Here is a 22,500-nt window from a genome sequence, read left to right as displayed (position 1 = left end):
ATCTGAAGCAGCATCTCTCTCTCTCTCTCTCTCTCTCTCATGATTAATAACCTTTTAGAACACCTAATTAATTTTACTCTATCATTACCCTGTGAGCCGCTGACACAGCTAATGACCCTTGCAAAACTAATATGTGGTCACAAAGTTAAGGTTATTAAACACATATACGGGTGTCGCACTGGCCCTATGTCGGGTTAATGGGTCGGAGACTAGCACCGCCGCAACGCGTAGTAATAGCGTATGCTCCCAACCTATCCTTGTGTATATGGAATAACATAACAAAGAAACGGCCTAGGATACTTTAAGACAGCGTAGGATACTGACAAAATACCGTTGGATATCTTATAGGCCTGCGTGAAATAACGTAGTAGGCTCGTGGTGGTATAAAGCACATCTATTACCTGACCACGTGTTAAGAAGTATACCGGCGCGAGGGTGTGAGTTGACGCGTTAACGAGTGAAGGAAAAAAAAGTATGGTTTGATGGTTCGCCCCTCCGATTGTTGCAATATTTCTACCTCTGGATTGACACCCACATACTCTCTATCTCTTTCGACTAATATAAATATCATTCTATATCATCCTATACACTCCTTAGTTCTGTAACGAGATGCTATTTTAACTTTCTGATTAGCACTTGATAACTGAAACTGATTACGTTGTTACGCTGTTCGCTAATACCAGGCTATACATACTCTATAGTTATGTATCTTTCTACTAATCTAAATGTCTTTCTGTATCATCCTATACACCCCTTATATCTGTAACGGGATGCTATTTTAACTTTCTGCCTTGCACTTGATAAATGAAATGATTACGTCGTTACGCTATTCGCTAATAAGGCTATACATACTCTATAATTATCTATCTCTTTCTACTAATCTAAATATCTTTCTATATCATCCTATACACTCCTTAGTTCTGTAATGGGATGCTATTTTAACTTTCTGATTAGCACTTGATAAATGCAACTGATTACGTCGTTACGCTGTTCGCTGATACAAGGCTATACGCACATCCTTACACATCAGACCTTACCATAAGATTGGTAAGGAGACAAACAACACTGTAAACTTCGTAGCCTTGCAACAGTAAAATGACGCTCTTGACTAGCAATTACGAGATGCTGGTTACGTTTAGAGGCTGGCCACTCATACAAGGCTATACGCACATCCTTACACATCAAGCCTTAACACAAGATTGATAAGGAGACAAACAATGCAAACTTCGTAGCCTTGTGACAGTAATATGACGCTCTTGACGAGCAATTACGAGATGCTGGTTACGTTTTTAGGCTGTCCGCTAATACAAGGCTATACGCACATCCTTACACATCAGGCCTTAACACAAGATTGATAAGGAGACAAATAACATAGCAAACCTCGTAGCCTTGAGAGTAACATGATGCTCTTGACTAGCAATTGCGAGATGCTGGTTACGGTTTTAGGCTGTCTTCTACTACTTTGCTATTCGTATTCCCTTCCTTTCTGGCTTAAACATATAGACAAACATCGCTCAACACTCTGTAGCCCTGTGTGTTACCAAATGAAGGTGACCAGACCCCGAAATATGACACCACGACCACTGACATCACCCTAGCAATCTACTTATCTTCCTACACCTGTTGAATATCTAACTCCCTACACTACTGACATGGAAATACTAACATAACCTCTACTAAAACCTAACCAAATGAAGGTATATAAGTCCCTAAGCGCGAATATGACCACTAGCATCTTAGCATCTTACCTCTTGCATATCTCCTTACTCTCTACGTTACTGTCACCACATATATTACTCACTCCAGCCTGATGGTCTAGCGGTCCTGATGCCTCCGCTGCTCTGGGTTCCTCTAAGGGTCACTGAGTAGCTATACCGCAGGGCGTCTTTCTGGCCGATGCTGCGCTGAAGGAAGCTTGGAGTCTGTGAGCACGGCGGAGGTTAGTGACAGACTGATGTTATTGAACCGTCCAGTGTTGGTTCAAAGCTTCGAGCGGATTTACACTTCTTGGTAATTCCTTTTTTCTTGTTTATCATGTTGTTTCATCTTCTTTTCTCTCTCTTCCTTGGGTTGGACAGTGAGGTAACTGAAGGGTTGATGTGTTGGAGAGAGAGAGGGAGAGAGAGGAGGGGAGGGAGATATGAAATTGATATGTGAACTTGGTGACTTTTTAAGCAGTGATTGGGATCGGTTGGTGATTCTCTCTCTCTCTCTCTCTCTCTCTCTCTCTCTCTCTCTCTCTCTCTCTCTCTGACGAGCATCAAAGTAGAAAAAAAACCTTTGTGAGGCAAGACACATCACAGAGAAACCGCGGAGAGGCAACCCAACTCAATGGTAGACCGTTTACAGAGGACCAGAGAAAGACCCGCGTTGGATGACTTAAACATATGCCCAATATAAACTCATGTGTGTGTGTGTGTGTGTGTGTTTTATAGTGTGGGTTTGTGCGTACGGCTTCAGCACACACACACACACACGCACACAAACCCATCCCCCACCCACTCTCTCTCTCTCTCTCTCTCTCTCTCTCTCTCTCTCTCTCTCAAGGTAATGAAAACCAGATTAACATAACACTTTACTATAATAAGCACAGCGTAGAGAGATATTTTTTTTCCGTCACAAAACTATAATACAAGCCACGTAGCGTCAAATATAATAATAATAATAATAATAATAATAATAATAATAATAATAATAATAATAATAATAATAATAATAATAATAATAAAAATCCCCTTGTATATAAATCAAAAGAGAACTGAGAAAGCGTGTGTTAGGATTAAGCTTATGTCTATTCCCTTACAAAGCTTACGACGAGGCGAAGCTTGCTAACACAAACCATAATGAACGCAAATACTGAACGTAAGTATTGAACGTCTACAGCCATGAACGTAAAGGTGTTCCTCGTTCCTGTGAGCCGAAGAAAGGGAGGAGGAGATGGAAGGAAGGAGAGGAGAAAGGAAATGAAGAGGGAAATGGAAAGTAATGGAAGGAAGGAGTTTGGAAGGAAAGAATAAGAGAAGGAGAAGGAAGGAGGGAAGGAGAAGGAGGGAAAAGATAAAGAAGGACGGGAGGAAAGGAAGGAAGAAAGCGAGAGATGGATGTAAAGATGGAAGGAAAAAGTGGAGGGAAAAAGTCTGTGTGGATGGAAGAGAGGGAGGAGGGAGGGAAGAGAGAGAGAGGGAGATGGAGGTGAGGGAGGAGGAGTGTAAATAAGGTTAAAAGTGTCAGGAGGAGGAGGAGGAAGAAGAAGAGGAGGAGCAGGAGGAGGAGGAGGAGGAGGAGGAGGAGGAGGAGAAGGAAGATGAACATTCGAGGAGTTAAAGATAAATTTGAGAGTCGATACGAAGCGAGTTGGACACGACACGAACCATATATCACACATACACACACACACACACACACACACACACAGACACTGAAGCTTGTCCTGGGTGGTTGCAGCTCTTAAACTTAACCTCCTCCTCCTCCTCCTCCTTTACACTTAGGAGACATAAAGTAAGGTTCTGTTTTCCTCCTTTCCTTTGTTTATTTCCTTCCTCTTTCTCCTCCTCTTCCTCCTCCTTCTCCTCCTCTTTTTCCGTCACACGTTCTCGGTATATTTAGGAGTCACTTGGGCTTTCTAGTTTAACACACGTACGTACATACACACACACATATACACACACGGCAGTTTTTTTCCTCTCTCCTCCTGTTTATCTGTTTTTGTTTTGTTCCTGTTTTTTTTTTCCTCTGTTTCTTTTCGTCCACTAGAAACCGTCTGTCTCTGTCTCTTTCTCTGTCTCCTTTTTACACTTAACACTTGGAGGTTCTCTTGAGTTGTGTATTTCAACTAACACTTGAGAGGTTCGGTTACGGTGCGCACACACACACACACACACACACACACACACACACACACACTGCCTGATTGACTAAAAGAGTAATAAGTGTTCTTTTTTTACATTCACTAAAAACAAACACAACACACTTTTTTTTCTTGCTCCAAAAGTAACCCTACATATGAAAACACACACATATGATTTTCAACGACGAATGTGTGTGTGTGTGTGTGTGTGTGTGTGTGTGTGTGTGTGTGTGTATTTCCCCGGTAACTTAACACAATGACACAACTTCACTCCCATCCCCCCACGCCCACGGTCTTAGGTGTTGGTGGGCGTGGGCGTGGGCGGGGGGCAGGGGTGTGCGCTCCCTCCATCACGCGGCGCCGGGCAAGGGAGGTGGAGGGGGGCGGTGGCGAGGGGCCTCAGCGCCGCCCCTCGCCTCCTTACCCTCCCCCCCTGTCCACGCCGCCCCGGGCCTGGCTGAGCGGGCACTCTAGGTTCTGTGCTTGCTCTGAGGGAGGTGACTGGGGTGTTGGGGAAGCCGCTCCTGGCCGGGTACGAGGCTGGGCGTGGCTGCCTACCGTTGAGGGCGCCGCGGGATGGAGGGTCACGGTACTACAGGCTAAGGATACACAGTTATCCCAAGCGCAGGATGACTTCACACGGTTCCTCTCTATGATTCTATATATTATAGTGATTTACCTCCAGGCTCCGGGCTACCCATACTACTAACTGGGAGCATATGCCAGGGGGCGCGTCGCTTCACTCACTCACGACTTCCACCCCCCCCAGTTTCCCGGGTAAGCCTCCACGCAGCCGCCCTTTTCATTCCAAGCCCCAAGGATCGATCAACTTGCCCCAACCATGAGTTAAGCGGGCGTCCCCTTTGTCTCCTCCATTCAGGGTTGTCACGTACAGAAACAACCCTACATATGAGCAAGATCGACGTCCGGGAGGCGCGCCTTGTGCCCATATAGCCGGAGAGGAAACTAAAATCAAGAGGATAACTGAAATGTGTCAAATACAACGTAAGTTAAAGGTAGCAGGAACAAGGAGCCTCGAGGTAGAGTCTTTGCAGCGGAACCGTGTGGAGTCGTACACGAACTGCTTCAAAACTGTAACCAAAAGTGGGACGACTGTGTACTCTTGGACTGTGGGGGGTGCAGCACGTGTGGGTGCGGGCGTATGATGGGCGTGGAGGGTGCTGTGTGGCGCTACACTACTGGGCGGGCCTGGTCGTGTCCTGCCTGACGGAACCACACACGGGACACATTAGGGACGGGGAAGGGGTGAAGCCGGGCCGCTAAAAAGGCTAAGGGGCGTCACAGGGGGTCACTACACCGGGGAGGCGGGGTCGTGGTCGCGGCCCGGGCGGGAGAGCACCGTGGTGGTGGTGGCTGTGGCGGGCGCGTGGCGGTGGCTGTGGTGGTGGTGGTGGTGGTGGTGGTTGCTGCCGTTGTCATTGGAGGCGATGAGAGTCTTAAGGGGCAGCTGGTCCGTCTTCATGGCCGTGGTGAGCCTCGTGCCGGTGGACTCGGCGCCCTCCCAGTCCCCGCGTCGGCCCCGCCCGGCGCACCAGCAGAACACGTGTCGGTTGTAGTACTTCCTGAAGGTGCCGCTGACGCAGTAGAGGGCGATGGGGTTGATGCACGAGTTGCCGAAGGAGAGGCAGAAGCCTACGATGCGGATGGAGTGCCACGTGATGTCATAGCGGTCCTCGGAGAGCGGGTCGAGGTGCCACCAGACCGTGAACACGTTGAGCGGCAGGAAGCACACGGCGAAGATGATGACGAAGGCCAGCACCATCTTGGCCACCTTCCTGCGGGCGCGCACCTGCCGCTGCTGGCCCGCCGCCTCCCCGGGGAGCTGCTTGGCGGACAGCACGAGGTGGCGCGCCATCAACACGTAGAAGGAGGCAATGAGCACCAACGGCAGCAGGTAGTACACCACCACCTTGACCAGGGCGTGCACCTTGGGGTACACCTTGCCCAGGTACTGCGGGTAGGGCGTGCAGATGTGGTACGAGTCCCCCGTGGAAGTGTGCAGCTCCGGCGTCTGGGAGAACACGGCCGCGGGGAGTGCCAGCGCCGCGGACACAACCCAGATGACCACAGTTACGATAATAGTGAGGCGGCCGGCGGTGTCCGAGACGTGGTGGCTGACGGGCCTTACGATCGCCATGTACCGGTCGGCGCTGAGGGCGGTGAGCGTGAAGACCGTGATGCCGAGACTCAGGTCCTTGGCGAACTCCGAGGCGCGGCAGACGCCCTCCGTGAAGGGGTAGGTGGGCAGCGTGTACACCACCGACGTGAAGGGCACCGTCAGCAGCACCACCAGGAGGTCCCCGGCAGCCAGCGAGACAAGGTGCGTGTTGGGCGTGTTCCTGGGGGTGAGGAGGCGAGGTTAGGGGGGGACACACACACACACACACACACACACACACACACCTCGCGATCTCCCTTTCCTTATCTCTCCTTACATTCCCTTCCCTTCCCATACCTAATAACACGCACACACACACACACACACACACACACACACACACAGACACACACACAACCATAAAAGAGGAGTCTGGCTGCTTCATAATGCATAAAGAGAGAGAGAGAGAGAGAGAGAGAGAGAGAGAGAGAGAGAGAGAGAGAGAGAGAGAGAGAGAGAGAGAGAGAGAGAGAGAGAGAGAGAGAGAGAGAGAGAGAGAGAGAGAGAGAGAGAGAGAGAGAGAGAGAGAGAGATGGAGGGAGGGGGGAGGCATAAGAGGCGGAGAGAAAGAGGAGAGAGAGCGAGAGAGAGAAAAAGAGGCAGAGGAAAGAGGAAGTGACAACGCGACTTGTAAAACAATAATCCTCTTATCTCTCTCTCTCTCTCTCTCTCTCTCTCTCTCTCTCTCTCTCTCTCTCTCTCTCTCCTCTCTCCTTCCTCTCCTCCTCTCCTCCTCCCTTCTCTCCTCCTCCTCCTCCGCCTCCTCTTCCTCCTCCTCCTCCTCGCCACAAACACCTCCGTTCCTCCACCACAAAGCCCTTCGGAGGCAAAACACCTTGGAGGGAAAAAATGGAGAGAAAAAAATGTGGAGAGAAAAAAATATACGTCTTAATGCGCGCGAAGATGTCCCAAATTAATATATATATATATATATATATATATATATATATATATAGATATATATATATATATATATATATATATATAGAGAGAGAGAGAGAGAGAGAGAGAGAGAGAGAGAGAGAGAGAGAGAGAGAGAGAGAGAGAGAGAGAATGTGTTATGGCAGGTGGGTGATGCAGGTGCCTTGTTGACTACCGGAGGACTGAAACGAACGTCCACCAATCAGGAGGCAAGAATGGAACCCTCCCTCCACCTCCTCCTCCTTTCCTCCACCTCCACCTCCTTTCCTCCACCTGTAACCTCCTTTCCTCCACTTGTTACCTTCTTTCCTACACCGGTTTTCCTTCTCCTTTCCTTTATTTTCTTTATTTATGTTATCTTTTTTTTCTGTTTTTCCTTCTCCACTTGTTACTTCCACCTCCCTCCTTCTTTTCTCCACCTCCTCCTCTTCTTTTCCTCCACCTCCTTCCTTCTCTCCTCCACCTCCTCCCCTCCTCTCTCTGTGCCATACTTTCGGTTTGATCAATAAGCTATCTAACAGACTAATTAACTAACGAGATGTGTGTGTGTGTGTGTGTGTGTGTGTGTGTGTGTGTGTGTGTGTGTGTGTGTGTGTGTGTATTTTTATCTATTATTTTTCTCTTAACAAACTCGTCTAATTACGTATCGTACAGGAATGTGACGCGTATACAAACACTATTTTAATTTCCTCGGCTAAGAGTAATGTTGTATAGCCATTAGCTAATCAATGTTCATTTTTTCTACTCCTGCATCAGTTCTTTATCCCACACCCATTTTATCGTATCATGTCGACCTACAAGTGACATTCAATTCTAAATACACATACAAGCTCACTCTGAACATTAATATATTTTACTCTCATTTCCCTGTTGTTTTTCATACTAAATCTATCATTTCCCTTCTGACCTTAATTCTCTATCCATGGTCTCTAGTATTAAAACCTCCGCCGGACTAATCTCTCAAACTCTTCGGGGACACTGTGGCTGAGTGGTTAGTGTGGCGGCAGGGGCTCAGGAGGACGAAGGTTCGCATCCCACCCGCCGCCACAGCTGGGAATTTTCAGTCACCGCCGAGTGGTCTCAACCCATTCTGCTCCTCACCTAGTACTCTGTTCCTCTCAATCCATTTACACAACCTCTCATTCAGCACTGCACAAAAAAACTTTCCCTACTGTGTTTACAAGGGAGATTGGTCTGTAATTCTTAAGCTCCTGTCTACTACATGCTATCCTGAAGACCACCTATCAACCTGGACTCTAGATTCTCTCTATAAAGAGGATCAAAGATGAGCTCCGGGGGGCAGAATGAGCAAAACAAGATGGCACCACTATAAAAATTTGCCTGTACCATTACCAATCAATCAGGCCCCACCAAAAAAGCCTATCCCAGACATAGGCAGAAACGTAATAAATAAATAAAAAAATAAAAACGAGCTCACTCTCACTCACTCATTTCCTGTACCTTCCTTTTTCTTGCTGTATTTTTCATCTCCCTTCCGTCAATAATCTTATACCCACGCTCTCATTTCGACGTGTTTCCGCCCACGTCTGACATTTAAATAACAACACATTCAATCTCATATTAACCGTTTATTTATCTGACTTTCATTTCATTTCTTTATTCTCTTCTCTTCTCCACTCATTCATCACCTCTCCATCTCTCTTTCTTTTACCACAGTCATATGCCTCTTCCTCCATTTCTCTAATCATTTCCTCTTCCTTCTTTCCTTCCTTCCAGTCCCTCCTATCTTTGTTTAACTAAATTTTGCATTCCAGGGAATCGTCAAAGGTAACCTAACAAGACGCCACCTCGCGCTGCTCAGTGAGACCCGTCCCACATTGCCGTATTAGAAAGGATGAACCGAGAGAAGGAGGAAAGAGTTAGAGATTTTCCAAGCCTCACAAAGCATCACAGAGACAGACCCAAACGTACCCTAATAACACGCTACCTCACACTGTCTAAGTCCCATAGTAGTTTTTTGTTAGGAAGAGCAAGAAAAAAGGATGAACAGAGAGAAGGAGGAAAGAGTTAGAGAAGTTTTCCAAGCCGCACAAAGCATCACAGAGACAGACAGCAGTACCCTGACAAGACAGCCGTAACAAGGAGGGGAAGGAGGGACGTAAGGCGGAAAAAAAAACAAGGAAGAAAAATTTAGAGATTTCCCAAGGCTCACAATACATCAGAAACACACCCACTCTTTTGGACTTGCTAACTACTACATGCCTCTCCTCCCACCCGCGGCCCTACTGCACTCGATTTACTACACTAGCTCATCCCTATACTGTCCAAATTCCTTATGCAAGAGTTAGCCAGCATCATCATTCTTTCATCCCCTTCGCTGGTAAACTCATGAACAGCCTCTCTTCGTCTGTATTTCCCCCTGCCTACGACTTGACCTCCTTCAATATCAAGACACCTCTCCGCCCGAAATTGACCTCTCTTCTGGCCACTCCCCCATATTTCTTTTTACAGGAGGAGTGATTAGCGGTTTTTCTTTGTCTTGATTTTTTTTTACAACAAAGGAGACAGCTCAAGGGCACACAAAAAAAGAAACAATAATAAAAAAGCCCTTTACTCGCTGCTCCCAAAAATAGTCCCAAGAGGTGCCCTTAAACAGTTTCCTTTGCTGTAAAAAAAACCCAACAACCGTACCCAAGCAATACCCTGGACCGTCACTTCCTTGCCCACGTATTCAGACTAAAACTACTTCCTCCCACACAGTATTCCGTCGGGGCCTCGCAGTCATTAGCATCACACGGGCGAGGCGTCAGTCAGCTTATGCCCGTCAATACACGGCCTTAAAAGTGCTCTAATGAGATTGCAGCGGCGAGAGAAAGAAAGGCGAGGGAGACATAATTACGAAGGAGAGAAAAAGAGGACAGGGGGAGAAGGAGGAAGGAGAGAAAGAGGAGGGGGAGGGTCCGGAGGTGGAGGGATAGGGAAAGAAGGATAAGAAAGGAAAGGAAAAAGGTTGGGGAAATGAAAGAAAGGTTAAGAAGGGAAGGAAAGAATGGGAAGGGAAAGGAAGGAAAGGGAAAGGAAGGGTAAGAAAGGAAAGGAGAAGGGAAGGGAAGGAAAAGAAAGGAAGACTATTTCGAGAGGGAGAAGAAGAGAAAGAGGAGAAGGAGAAGAGGAGAAGGAGGAGGAAGAGGGAGAAAAGGAGAGAGAGAAAAAGATGGTAGAGGAAGAGGAAAAGGAGGAGGAGGAGGAGGAGAAAGAGGAGGAGGAAGTAGAGGTGTTGTGTGTGGGAGAGGATTAATATTTTTTTCTTTTTTTTCATTTTTTTTCAGGGTAAGGTAGAGAGAGATGATTAAGAGACGTTTTTCTTTTCTTTCTTTTTTTCTTTTTTTTTTTGTTAATTTGGGTTCGTGTGTCTTGTTGCTTATCTTTAAAATGAATGGGGGTGATTACTCTCTCTCTCTCTCTCTCTCTCTCTCTCTCTCTCTCTCTCTCTCTCTCTCTCTCTCTCTCTCTCTCTCTCTCTCTCTCTCTCTCTCTCTCTCTCTCTCTCTCTCTCTCTCTCTCTCTCTCTCTCTCTCTCTCTCTCTCTCTCTCTCTCTCTCTCTCTCTCTCTCTCTTTCCTTCCTTCCCTCGGTGTGTGTGTGTGTGTGTGTGTGTGTGTGTGTGTGTGTGTGTGTGTGTGTGTGTGTGTGTGTGTAAGTTATTCAGCAGCCTCCCGCCGCACAAGGTTACCATGGTTACCTCTCGCGGGGGCAGCGTGTGTGTGTTCATCGGGCAAGAAGTCGTGAAGAGTCTTTGCGCGCGCCCGTCCCTGGGGCAGCCTCGTTTTAGGAATAGACTTGTTATTAGTAGTATTTTTAGCCGGTTCACCAGAATAAGAAAAACAATATATATACTTCTTCAACATGTATTCCTCTTCCTCCTCCTCCTCCTTTTCTTTTCCTTTTTCATGCTTGTATACTTTATTTTCTCCTTCCTTCCTTCTGTTTTTTCTTTCTCTTCATATTCGTGTTGGGCTGTATTTTTTTTTATCCGGGTTAAGAAAATGATGATAATATTAATGTATATACTTCTGCTAGTGCTTCGTCTTCTTGTTATTGTTATTGTTCTTCTTGTTCTTTTTCTTCTTCTTCTTCTTCTTCTTCTTCTTCATCTTCTTCATTCTCCTTCTTCTTTTTCTTCTTCATATTCCTCCACCTTATATTTTTTTCCATTTCCATATATATTTTCTCCTCCTCCTCCTCTTCCTATAATTCTCCTCCTCCTCTTCCTACACTTCTCCTCCTCCTCCTCCTCCTCCTCCTTCTTCTGGTTTTCCTTCTCCAACGAAAATGACAACATGTGCTCCTTCTCTTATTTCTCCTCCTCCTCCTCCTTCTCCTCCTTCTTCTCCTCCTCCGCCACCGAAAATAACAATAACAATATATACTTCTATTACTCCTCCTCCTCCTCCTCCTCTTCCGTCTCCTCCTTCTCCTCCTCCTCCTGCTCTTCCTTTTTTCATATTTGTATACTGAATTTCATCCTCCCAACTAAAACTCCTCCTCCTCCTCCTCTTCCTCTTTCTCCTTTTCCTCCTCCTCCTCCTCCTGATTATCCTCTCTTTCTTATTCAAACTTCCTTCCCTTCCCTTCCCATCTCTTCCTTTCCCTTTCCTTCCCTTCCCTTCCCTTTCGTTCCCTTCCCTTCCCTTCCCTTCCGTTAGAGAATAAGAGTCATTCCCCTCAACTCTCCTCCTCCTCCTCCTCCCTTAAACCCAACACAGCAGGAGAGAGAGGAAGAGGAGGAGGGGGTGGAGGAGGAGGAGGAGGAGGAGGAGGAGGAGGAGGAGGGGGAGGGGGCCATTTTAGGTACCTCAGTGGACTATTAGTTATCATGTCACACAGGAACGCAAGGTGTCGCTTTGTAAACATTAATTAGTGTGTGTGTGTGTGTGTGTGTGTGTGTGTGTGTGTGTGTGTGTGTGTGTGTGTGTGTGAGAGAGAGAGAGAGAGAGAGAGAGAGAGAGAGATCGGTAGTTATCTCTCTATCTATCTATCTCTATTTATCTATCTGTCAATCTATCAGAGAGGAAGGAAAGAGGATGAGAAGGAGAGAAGGAAAAGGGAAGGATAAGAAAGAAAGGGAAAGGCAAGTTAGAATCAGAAGGAGAGGAAGGGAAAGGAAAGGAAGGTTGAAAGGAAAGGAAAGGAAAAAATATTGTATAAGAAGGGAAGGAAAAGAATGGAAAAAAAAGTCAAGCGAGAATAAATGTAATCCAATCCTCTTTAATCTTCGTCCTAAGACTAATCCTTTATAATAACGTGAATTAAGTTTGAAATATTAGCTTTAAGGACTTCGGGGTATAGGATCGGAATGCAAGATCAGGAATTTTTAAAATGAATTGGTTTACCTCATAACCAGAACTCGGTGGCCAGGAATGGAATGCGATGCTCTTTAAAAGGTTTCACTGACCTGTACGTATGAGTGAGAACGTGTGTGTGTGTGTGTGTGTGTGTGTGTGTGTGTGTGTGTGTGTGTGTGTGTGTGTGTGTGTGTGTGTGTGTGTGTGTGTGTGTGTGTGTGTGTGTGTGTGTGTGTGTGTGTGTGTGTGTGTGTGTGTGTGTGTGTGTGTGTGTGTGTGTGTGTATGTGTGTGTGTGTGTGTGTCCATTTTTAGTTCACTGTATAACAAAAGCCTTTCCCAACGTACTTTCTCTCTCATCAATCCAGTTATACCTCCATCCCCTTCATTATCTCTCTCTCTCTCTCTCTCTCTTTCCTTTTCTTCTCCTCCCTTCTTCCTTCCCTCATTCATTCCCTCTCTCTCCACCTTTTTTTCTTTTCTCCCCTTCTCTTCTCTTCCCTCGCACCTTTCCTCCCTTCTCTCCCTCGCACAAGCCAGTATCAAAATGGGTATCTCTTTTTTCCTTTCCTCCCCTTCCTTTCCTTTCCTTAACACTCTCCCCCTTAACAAGATCTCCCTAATATAACCTGGTAATTGTTTGGGCATCTGGTATTACTAATGTTTATATCTGGCTTATGTAGGAGAGAGAGCAAGTGGAGGAGGAGGAGGAGGAGGAGGTGAAGGAGCTTGGCTCATATTCCAAGACGCATTTGGCCCCCACAACTAATATTTTCCAAGGCCATAAAAGGAGATGAATTGGGTTTTCATGGTGTTTTTCACGTTCATGGTGCAGCAGAAGCCTTGTCAAGCTGTCACGAGGCTCATAACACTACCCATGGAAATACTAGCACTCAGAACCTCTATGAAAGCCTTACCAAATGTGGGTGTTTGTGCGTAACCCTGGAATGGTTGAAAATATGGCTCTAAGACCGACAGAGGACAAGGTAGAGAGAGAAAACCAGGTTGAGTATTTTAGGGAACATCCAACGTTGAACTATACATAGGCGCTTGGAATCGGGCATAGCAACGTGTGAGCCCCGAATCCGAATATATTTTAGTCGATTATGGATGCGTTTGGGTGTTTAGAAGTGTGATTTTTTATGTGTGGACAGAAGAAAGGTTGTTGTTCCTTGTGTAAAAATATGAAAGCTCTATGATGAAAGAAAACCCCTAAACGAAGCCCCCGATACCGACACGAAAATCCGAACACGTTTTAGTCGATTATGGATGCGTTTGATTGCTGAGAAGTGTGAGTTTTTGTGTGTGGACAGAAGAAAGGTTATTGTTCCTTATAAAAACAATATGAAAACTCTAGTATGAAAATAAACCTTAAAACAAATCCCGAAATATTTGCTAGGAGTGGCGTCAACGTAAACTAATTATCCAGCTCCCGGCGTAACCAAGCCGCCGGAGACCTGAAACCCGAACCTGACAAACGCTGATGTATAATAATATTTTGGTGGAGCTTCCGGCGGTGGTGGTGGCGGTGTTAGTGGTGGTGGTGGTGTCCCCTCTCGCGCATAAAGGTGGCAGACTAAAGCAACATTTATGATTATATCTAAAACACCCGCCACGGCACTTCAGGGAGGCGGCTTGTAATATAGGGCGAGAACAACCTTTGCTAACGGGGCTTTGGAGGGGAAACTGCTGCATTATTAAGAGGTTTTTGGGAGGGAGGAAAGACGAGGAGGAGGAGGAGGAGAAAAAAAGATGAATAAACGGAAAGGAAAGAATGAATGAATAAAGGAAGGAAGGAAGGAAGGAAAGAAGGAAGGAAGGAATAAAGGTAAGAAGGACGGGAAAAGCGACGAGGGGAAATAACGCGAAAAGAACCACTCAGGGAAATCAGGAACGGAAAGGAACGAAAAGGAAGGAGGGAAGGAAGGAAGGAAGGAAGGATGGAAGGTAGGAAGAAAGGGAGGAGGGAAGGAAGGATTACTAAGGAAGAGCATAGGAAGGAAGGAAGGAAGGAAGGATGGAAGGTAGGAAGAAAGGGAGGAGGGAAGGAAGGATTACTAAGGAAGAGCATAGGAAGGAAGGAAGGAAAAAAGAAAAGAAAGAAAGAGAGAAATGAGAGAAAGCATGAATGAATGCTGCTTGGCCCTTCAGTAAAGCCACACCACAACACTCGAGACAAACGTGTAATGTTGCTTAAGGTAAAAGCATAGTGTTCTCAGGTTGGCAAAGAGGTGTGTTGTATGACGAGGGGCAGAGCAGTTGGATTATTCACAGCTCGAGGCTTGGAAGAGACGTGTTGCGTTGCTGAGGGTAGAAGAATTGTGTTGTCAGGTGGCAAAGCGCGGTGCTGCCTGACTCTACCGTGAACTAATGAATGTACCGCCGCCAAATACCACTCCGATCGCGTCCATGCTCACAGGAATTCACTAGAGTCGTGTCTGAGGGAAGCAAACAGCCGGACGATGGAGCCGCGCCGTCATGTGGAAAGACAGCGAGGCTCGGCGCGAGATAATCGGCTGATGGACGGACTGTCCGTTTGTGCCGCGACGAATTGCGACTCACCTGCGGCGGAAAGATTTCCCGGCGAGTGGCATCTGTTTCCTTTACAAAGGCACGAATACACAGACGAACGCACGCACACACACACGCACAGACACTCCCCCCCCCCCCTCTCACACACACACACACACACACACACACACACACACACACACCACACCGCTCCGACAGCTCAGTGGATAATGCTCTGCCCTGTCAGACCGATCTGGCTGGCCGAGCAGGTTCGAGCCCCGCTTAGGCCGAGGCTTATCCGCTGACAAGGAGCGGTTACTGTCCCCCTTGAGCAACGGGGACCAAGGGGTGTGTGGTGTGTGAAGGTCCCGCCAGTACCCAGAGATGACTATAATGAGCCTTGCTCTAATCAGGAGGGTACTTGCTGGCGATGACGAGTCCAACTCGTGTCAGTCCGTGGTGAATTTCATCTTCCCCACACGGGAAACTAATCTATTACTTGACATCCATGAAGCGATGCACGGAAAAGACCTCAATAGTGTTCCCTTAGCAGCTGCTCCCTCACTAAGCCTATCTCTTAGCGCCAAGATTAAGACCATTCTCTCCTTAAGCCTGTCGCCCCTCGCAAGACTGGTCGCCAGAGGAACATATTAAATTCAAAACGAGTTCTCATTTCGCAGCGGCCTTTGTAGTGGAGAGCCGACGCACTTTGCACATAATTGTTGGTAGTGGTAGTAGTAGAAGTAGTAGCAGTGGTGGTAGCGGTAGTAGTAGTGGTAGCGGTAGTAGTAGTTGTAGGAGGAGGAGAAGGGGCAGGGGCAGTAGAAGTATTGTCAGCCAGATAAAAGGAAGATGGACACGCTACTGCCTTTAATAAACTGTGTTTAATATGTCCTCCTTGCATTGTTTATAACGGGAAATAACGAAGGGAAATTTGTAGCAAGAAAGACAAGCTTGGAAGGACATCAAAGGGAGACAAAATATTGTTGAAGAGGGGAGAGAAAGTTATATATTGTTTGTGAATTGTCACAGGCAACACTGGGCGGAAGGTTTTAATAAAGGCAAGCTTGGGAGATCTTCAGACGGCAGTGTTATGCGTGTGTGTAAAGAACTGAGGCAAAAGAGTTTTGGAGAGAGAAAGGAAACTTGTATTCTAATTTCAACCAGGCAAAAGGAAAGAAAGTCGTATAATGTGCATTAAAGGAGCTGCCTCGTACAGGCCTACCGGCCTCTTGCAGACTCCTACGTTCTTATGTTCTAATGTGTGTTAAGTGTCACAGAGAACACAGCAGGCAAGGTTTTAATATAGTCAACCATGGGCGGACTTCAGACGGCAGTTATGCGTGTGTGAAAGAACTGAGGCAAAAGAGTCTTGGAGAGAGAAAGGAAACTTGTATTCTAATTCCAACCAGGCGAAACTAGAGGAAAAAATAATTATAAGGCTAAGGTCAAGAGTATATCAGAGTGTTGTTCTTGTATATTGTTCGAGAAACGAGAGGAAGCAGAAGAAAAGAAAGATATGAAAAGAAAAGAAAGGAGATAGAAAAGGAAGGAAAGTTGAATTAGGTCTGGAGGAAAACATTGTTAGAGAAAGGAGAGGAAATATAATAAAAGAAAAAGAAAGAAAGAAAATAAATAAATAGAAATAAATAAATAAATAAATAAATAAATAAACAAAGAAAGAAAGAAAAAGGAAAAAAAAGATGTCCCACTAATAGATTAATAATTGTAATACTTATAATTATCTGAACTTTAATATATACTGAGAGAGAGCGAGAGCGAGAGAGGAATAGAGATAGATAGATCGATAGATAGATAATAGATAGATAGATAAAGAGAGAGAGTAAAGGGGAAAAGGTCCATAAGAAGGGAAATGGGAGAGAAAAAGGAGCGTCTAGGGAGAGAAGGGAGAGAGCGAGAGAGGGAGAGAGAGGGGGAGGGGGGGGGGTGGAGGTAGTTGGATCAGCACGTAATGGATGTCGTTTACTCTCTCTCTCTCTCTCTCTCTCTCTCTCTCTCTCTCTCTCTCTCTCTCTCTCTCTCTCTCTCTCTCTCTCTCTCTCTCTCTCTCTCTCTCTCTCTCTCTCTCGTTAATTCGTCTGATGTTTTCCGCTTATATTTAATTATTTTCTCTCTCTCTCTCTCTCTCTCTCTCTCTCTCTCTCTCTCTCTCTCTCTCTCTCTCTCTCTCTCTCTCTCTCTCTCTCTCTCTCTCTCTCTCTCTCTCTCTCTCTCTCTCTCTCTCTCTCTCTCTCTCTCTCTCTCTCTCTCTCTCTCTCTCTCTCTCTCTCTCTCTCTCTCTCTCTCTCTCTCTCTCTCTCTCTCTCTTTCACACACACACACACACACACACACGCACACATTTTCTTGATATGTTCTCCTTTGTTTAATGTTTTCTTTTGATCGTCTTTTCTCTAACATTCTTTCCGCTTCTTAATTACACATTCTTCATATTTATTTTTTATTTACTTCTTATCATGAACATTTATAAAGGCACATCGTAAGCTAGTTTTAACGTCTCTCTTTTTCTCTGTCTATCTCTCTCTCTCTCTCTCTCTCTCTCTCTCTTCCTTGTCTTCTTCCTCTTCCTCCTCCTATTCTTTCTTTTCCATATTTTTCTTCTTATAGTCACAAAGGAAGTGGAAGGAGGAACAGAATAAGAAGACAAGGGAAAGGAAGAGAGAGAGAGAGAAAAGAAGGAAAGAGGAAGAGGAGGAGGAAAGAAAAGAGAGGAAAAGGAAGAGGAGGATAATGCATTTGTGTGTCCCTCCCCCCTCTCACACACACATCCACACCCACCCACCCACCCACACACCCACACCCACACCCACACACTCTTGCCTAAATATAGACCCAAGGAATTAGGGTTTCCACGGGCGATCTTCTTAAGTTGTGGTATTTAAGTTTATAGCGCTAACATTGCCCGTTAGGGAGTCATCAGCAGCATGTAAAGAGCTCATCAAGGTATCAGGTCTTAACTTGTAGCATCAGGTGAGGTCTATGCCTTCTATTTCTATATAACAGGATTGGATGCATGCATGTATCGATGCCCAGGTGCATTTTTTTTAACGTTTTCCGCCTGTTGGGCCAGTAGGCTTTATTGGTAGAGCCTGATGTTCTGCCCCAACCCTTAGTGGCGCAGGCAAGCGTTTTTAGTGGCGCCATCTTGCTTGGCTCATACTGCCCCCCCCGGAGCTCATCACTGAGCCTTTCTATTAGAGAGAGAATCTAGAGTCCGGGGTGATAGGTGGTCTTCAGGACGGTATGTGGGTAGTTTTAGGTCACTCGGATGTGAATGAAAAATTCCAGCTTGTTGCACCAGGAGAGATACGAACCCGCTACGTCCTTAACGCGGCACCGTCACGCTAGTCACTCAGTCACCGAATCCCCAAGCGTGTTTAAGCCTTGAAATGTTAGATGATATGGTTCTAGGTCGAAAGAGGAAAGGAAGCAGAGAGCATTGGGAAAGATCAGTGCCCTACAGTGAACTAAGCACAGACTTTTGGAGCAGGGCAAAGTGCGGGAGGAAAAAATAATTACCACATGATCCTCGGTTTCCAGCCTCCAAAACACCGCGAACGAAGAAAAACTTGATGGTAAAACGAGCTGTGTTCAGATAACGAGGCGCTGAGGGAGTGTATAACTGATTAGGGGACTCAAATGGCGGGGAAAAGTGGGATAACGAGCATGAACCACGCTGACAATGTTTGGAAGACTAATAAGAAGGGGAAGTTATAGCTTCGCGTGGCCTTACTGCTCATCTCCGTACCCTTGACGAACTAGACTGACAATACATGGTTAAGGGACTCAGATGGCGGGGAAAAGTGGGATAACTAGCATGAACCAAACTGACAATGCATGGAAGACTAATAAGAAGGGGGGGGAATAGCTACGCGTGGCCTTAGTGCTCATCTCCGTACCCTTGACGAACTGGACTGACAGCACATGGTTAGGGGACTCAAATGGCGGGGAAAAGTGGGATAACGAACATGAATCAAACCGACAATGCATGGAAGACTAATAAGAAAGGGGGGAATAGCTACGCGTGGCCTTAGTGCTCATCTCCGTACCCTTGACGAACTAGACTGAGAATGCATGATTAGGGGACTCAGATGGCGGGGAAAAGTGGGATAACGAACATGAATCAAACCGACAATGCATGGAAGACTAATAAGAAGGGGGGGGGAATAGCTACGCGTGGCCTTAGTGCTCATCTCCGTACCCTTGACGAACTAGACTGAGAATGCATGATTAGGGGACTCAGATGGCGGGGAAAAGTGGGATAACGAACATGAACCACACTGACAATGCATGGAAGACTAATAAGAAGGAGAAGGTATAGCTACGCGTGGCCTTAGTGCTCATCTCCGTACCCTTGACGAACTAGACTGAGAATACATGGTTTGGGGACTTCGATGGCAAGGGAATCAATTAGAGACGATGGAAAGGTAATGAAAGGGAATGGAAGGGAATACATGGAAAGGGGTGGGTTGGGAAGGGAAGGGAAGAGATGGGATGATAAGGGAAGGGAAGGGATTGAAAGTAAGGGAAGGGAAGGGAAGGGAAGAAAAGGGTAAGGATGGGGAGGAAAAGAAAGAAGGAAAGGAGGGAAAGAAGGAAGGAAGGAAGGTAGAAATCCATTAAGACTCCTCCTCCTCCTCCTCCTCTTCTTCTTCTTCTATTCCTTTTTCTTCAATACTGCTCAACTTTTTTTTGCTTGAGCGTGTATCCTCTTTTTCTTCTTCTTCTTCTTCCTCCGCCTCCTCCTCCTCCTCCTCCTCATCTTCTTAATACTAGTCCTCCTTCTCCTCCATCTCTTCATCTCCTTAATACCACTCTTTCTCGTCCTCCTCCTCCTCCTCCTCCTCCTCCTCTGCCTCCTCCTCCTCTTCCTCTTCCTTGACAATGCTCCCAGACCACAATGTACTCACTACCTCTTACGCTATGCAGCGAAATATTTTTTTTCATTTCCTCTCTCTCTCTCTCTCTCTCTCTCTCTCTCTCTCTCTCTCTCTCTCTCTCTCTCTCTCTCTCTCTCTCTCTCTCTCTCTCTCTCTCTCTCTCTCTCTCTCTCTCTCTCTCAAATAAAGCGAACAGAATGTTGGGCTTCATTAAAAGAAACTTTGTATTCAAGAATAAAGATGTAATACTCCCGCTCTACAACAGTTTAGTCAGACCCCACTTGGAATATGCGGTACAGTTTTGGTCTCCCCACCATGCAAAGGATATTGCTAAATTAGAAGGTGTTCAGCGTCGGGCAACTAAAATGATCCTTCCTTGCGCAACAAATCCTACGAAGAAAGGCTTTCTACCCTTAACATGTTCTCTCTTGAAACGTCGCCTCCGGAAAACTGATCGAATGTTTTAAAATACTTAATGGTTTCACGAATGTAGACAGATCAACATTGTTTATGATCGATGACACTTTGCACGAGGAACAATGGCGTAAAACTCAGATGTAGACAAGTAAATTCAGACTGCACCAAATTTTCTTCACCAACGTTGTAGTGCGAGAATGGAATAAGCTTCCACCGTCAGTGGTCCAGTGTAACTTGACTCCTTCAAAATAAGCTCGACCGTCACTTCCTTCAACTTAATATCAACTAGAGTAGAAATGCAACGTTTTGGAGTCTTCTGATTAATGTAAAATCACTTAGGTTTAAGGACAGACCACCAAGTCTGGACCATGGGGTCTGTGTGGTCTGATTTTCTATGTAAATCTATGTAAATCTCTCTCTCTCTCTCTCTCTCTCTCTCTCTCTCTCTCTCTCTCTCTCTCTCTCTCTCTCTCTCTCTCTCTCTCTCTCTCTCTCTCTCTCTCTCTCTCTCTCTCTCTCTCTCTCTCTCTCTCTCTCTCTCTCTCTCTCTCTCTCCTCCACTTTGAGCCTCTCCTCTCTCTCTCCTCCTCCTCCTTCTCCTCCTACTTTTCTCTTTCCTGTCATCGTTCTTTTTCTCTTCCTTCCTCCCTCCTCCTCTTCCTCTCCTCCTCCTCCCTCTTCTCTTCTTCATCTCTCTCTCTCTCTCTCTCTCTCTCTCTCTCTCTCTCTCTCTCTCTCTCTCTCTCTCTCTCTCTCTCTCTCTCTCTCTCTCTCTCTCTCTCTCTCTCTCTCTCTCTCTGTCTCTCTCTCTCTCTCTTTCTCTCTCCCATCCAAAAAGTTCAGAGCTTGGAAATTCGCTGAAACCAGGCCGGAAAAAGTATATGATATCGAGATGTTTGGGGAATGGAATGTTCTTCTAAACGTATTCAATGCTTTCTCCGGCCCGTTCTGAACTCCTTTTGGGTCTTTCGTTTTAGAGCTTCGTGGTGTAAAAGGCGCCCAAGCACACACATTTAACAAGGCTTTCGTAGGAGTTTTTTACGGCATTTCCAGGGGTAGTTTTATGACTCTGGTTGTAGTCTGGCCCTTCTTCTGTACCATGAAATTAAAAAAAGCACTCATTAGTACCCGATTCATCTCCTTTTCGGCATTTCCAGGGGTAGTTTTTACAAGGCTTTCGTAAGATTTTTTTTTACGGCATTTCCAGGGGTAGTTTTATGACCATGGTGGTAGTTGACTCTCCCTTCCGTACCGTGAACCTAAAATATGACTTATGAGAACCCGATTGATCTCGTTTTCGGCATTTCCAGGGGTAGTTTTAACAAGGCTTTCGTAGGAGGTTTTTTTTTTGGCATTTCCAGGGGTAGTTTTATGACCCTGGTGGTAGTTTCAGCATTCTTCTGTACCATAAAATAAAAAAAAGCACTCATTAGTACCCGATTCATCTCCTTTTCGGTATTTCCAGAGGTAGTTTTTACAAGGCTTTCATAGGAGTTTTTTCGGCATTCCAGAGGTAGTTTTATGACCCTGGTGGTAGTTTCAGCATTCTTCTGTACCATGAAATAAAAAAAAGCACTCATTAGTATCCGATTCATCTCCTTTTCGGTATTTCCAGGGGTAGTTTTAACAAGGCTTTCGTAGAAGATTTTTTTCTGCTTTTCCAGGGGTAGTTTTATGACCCTGGTGGTAGTTTGAGCCTCCCTTCTGTACCGTGAACCTAAAATATGACTCATGAGAACCCGATTGATCTCGTTTTCGGCATTTTCAGAGTAGTTTTATGACCGTTGTGGTAGTTTGACTTTCCCTTCTGTACCGTGAACCTAAAATATCAGTTATGAGAACCAAATTGATCTCCATTTTGACCTTTGTAAATAGTTGATTTGATAATATGGTTTTGAAAATGTTGTGTGGCCGTTCCCTTCCCTTTCCTTTCCTTTCCATCTCACACCTTTCCTTCCCTTCCCTTCTCTTCCCCTCCCTTCCCCTTCCAATCCTCTACCCTTGCCTTCCTCACCCTACCCCTCCCCCCCTCGCCACAAAATGTCAGCGTGTGTATGGATCAAACTTTTCCATTTTGGGCCACAAGTGAACAGTGACGGTCCATGAATTCGTTAGTGGATACGGTGCCTGTATGCTGACCCTTATAAATGATGCTCTCTCTCCTTATCTATCTCTCTATCTATCTGTCTATTGGGTTAGAGGAAAGCCTAGATCTTAATAGGTGAAGCGCGGGTCATAGCTCAGAAAGCCAGCCGATTCTATGGATAAGGACTTCAGTCAAATTACCAAACCAGTCCCTTCGTGTACTAACCTTCCGTCGTCACCCAGTCCTGCCCTTCCCGCCCCGCCATGTACACATATGCCTGATGAAAGCCATTCCCTTATGAGCACCTGCCTACGCCTTTGTGCGTGTGTGTGTG

General features: G+C 45.9%; 2 protein-coding genes across 2 annotated transcripts in view; both read right to left on the bottom strand.

Annotated features, from left to right (window-relative positions):
* Positions 1-5,159: 5,159 nt before the first annotated feature.
* The window catches only part of LOC127002306 (neuropeptide CCHamide-1 receptor-like), an 86,737-nt gene continuing 69,396 nt past the window's right edge, over positions 5,160-22,500 (bottom strand). The window contains exon 2 of the mRNA XM_050868121.1: positions 5,160-6,207. Coding sequence (XP_050724078.1) covers positions 5,160-6,207 — 1,048 coding nt within the window. The remainder of the gene's footprint in view (positions 6,208-22,500) is intronic.
* Positions 6,063-22,500, bottom strand: part of LOC127002248 (mutS protein homolog 4-like) — a 135,131-nt gene continuing 118,693 nt past the window's right edge. Inside the window, exon 20 of the mRNA XM_050868055.1 lies at positions 6,063-6,207. The gene's annotated coding sequence lies outside the window, so the exon portion shown is untranslated. The remainder of the gene's footprint in view (positions 6,208-22,500) is intronic.

Source organism: Eriocheir sinensis, chromosome 22 (assembly GCF_024679095.1).
Source record: "Eriocheir sinensis breed Jianghai 21 chromosome 22, ASM2467909v1, whole genome shotgun sequence".
NCBI classification, from domain to species: domain Eukaryota; kingdom Metazoa; phylum Arthropoda; class Malacostraca; order Decapoda; family Varunidae; genus Eriocheir; species Eriocheir sinensis.
This window is presented reverse-complemented; position numbering and strand designations above follow the sequence as displayed.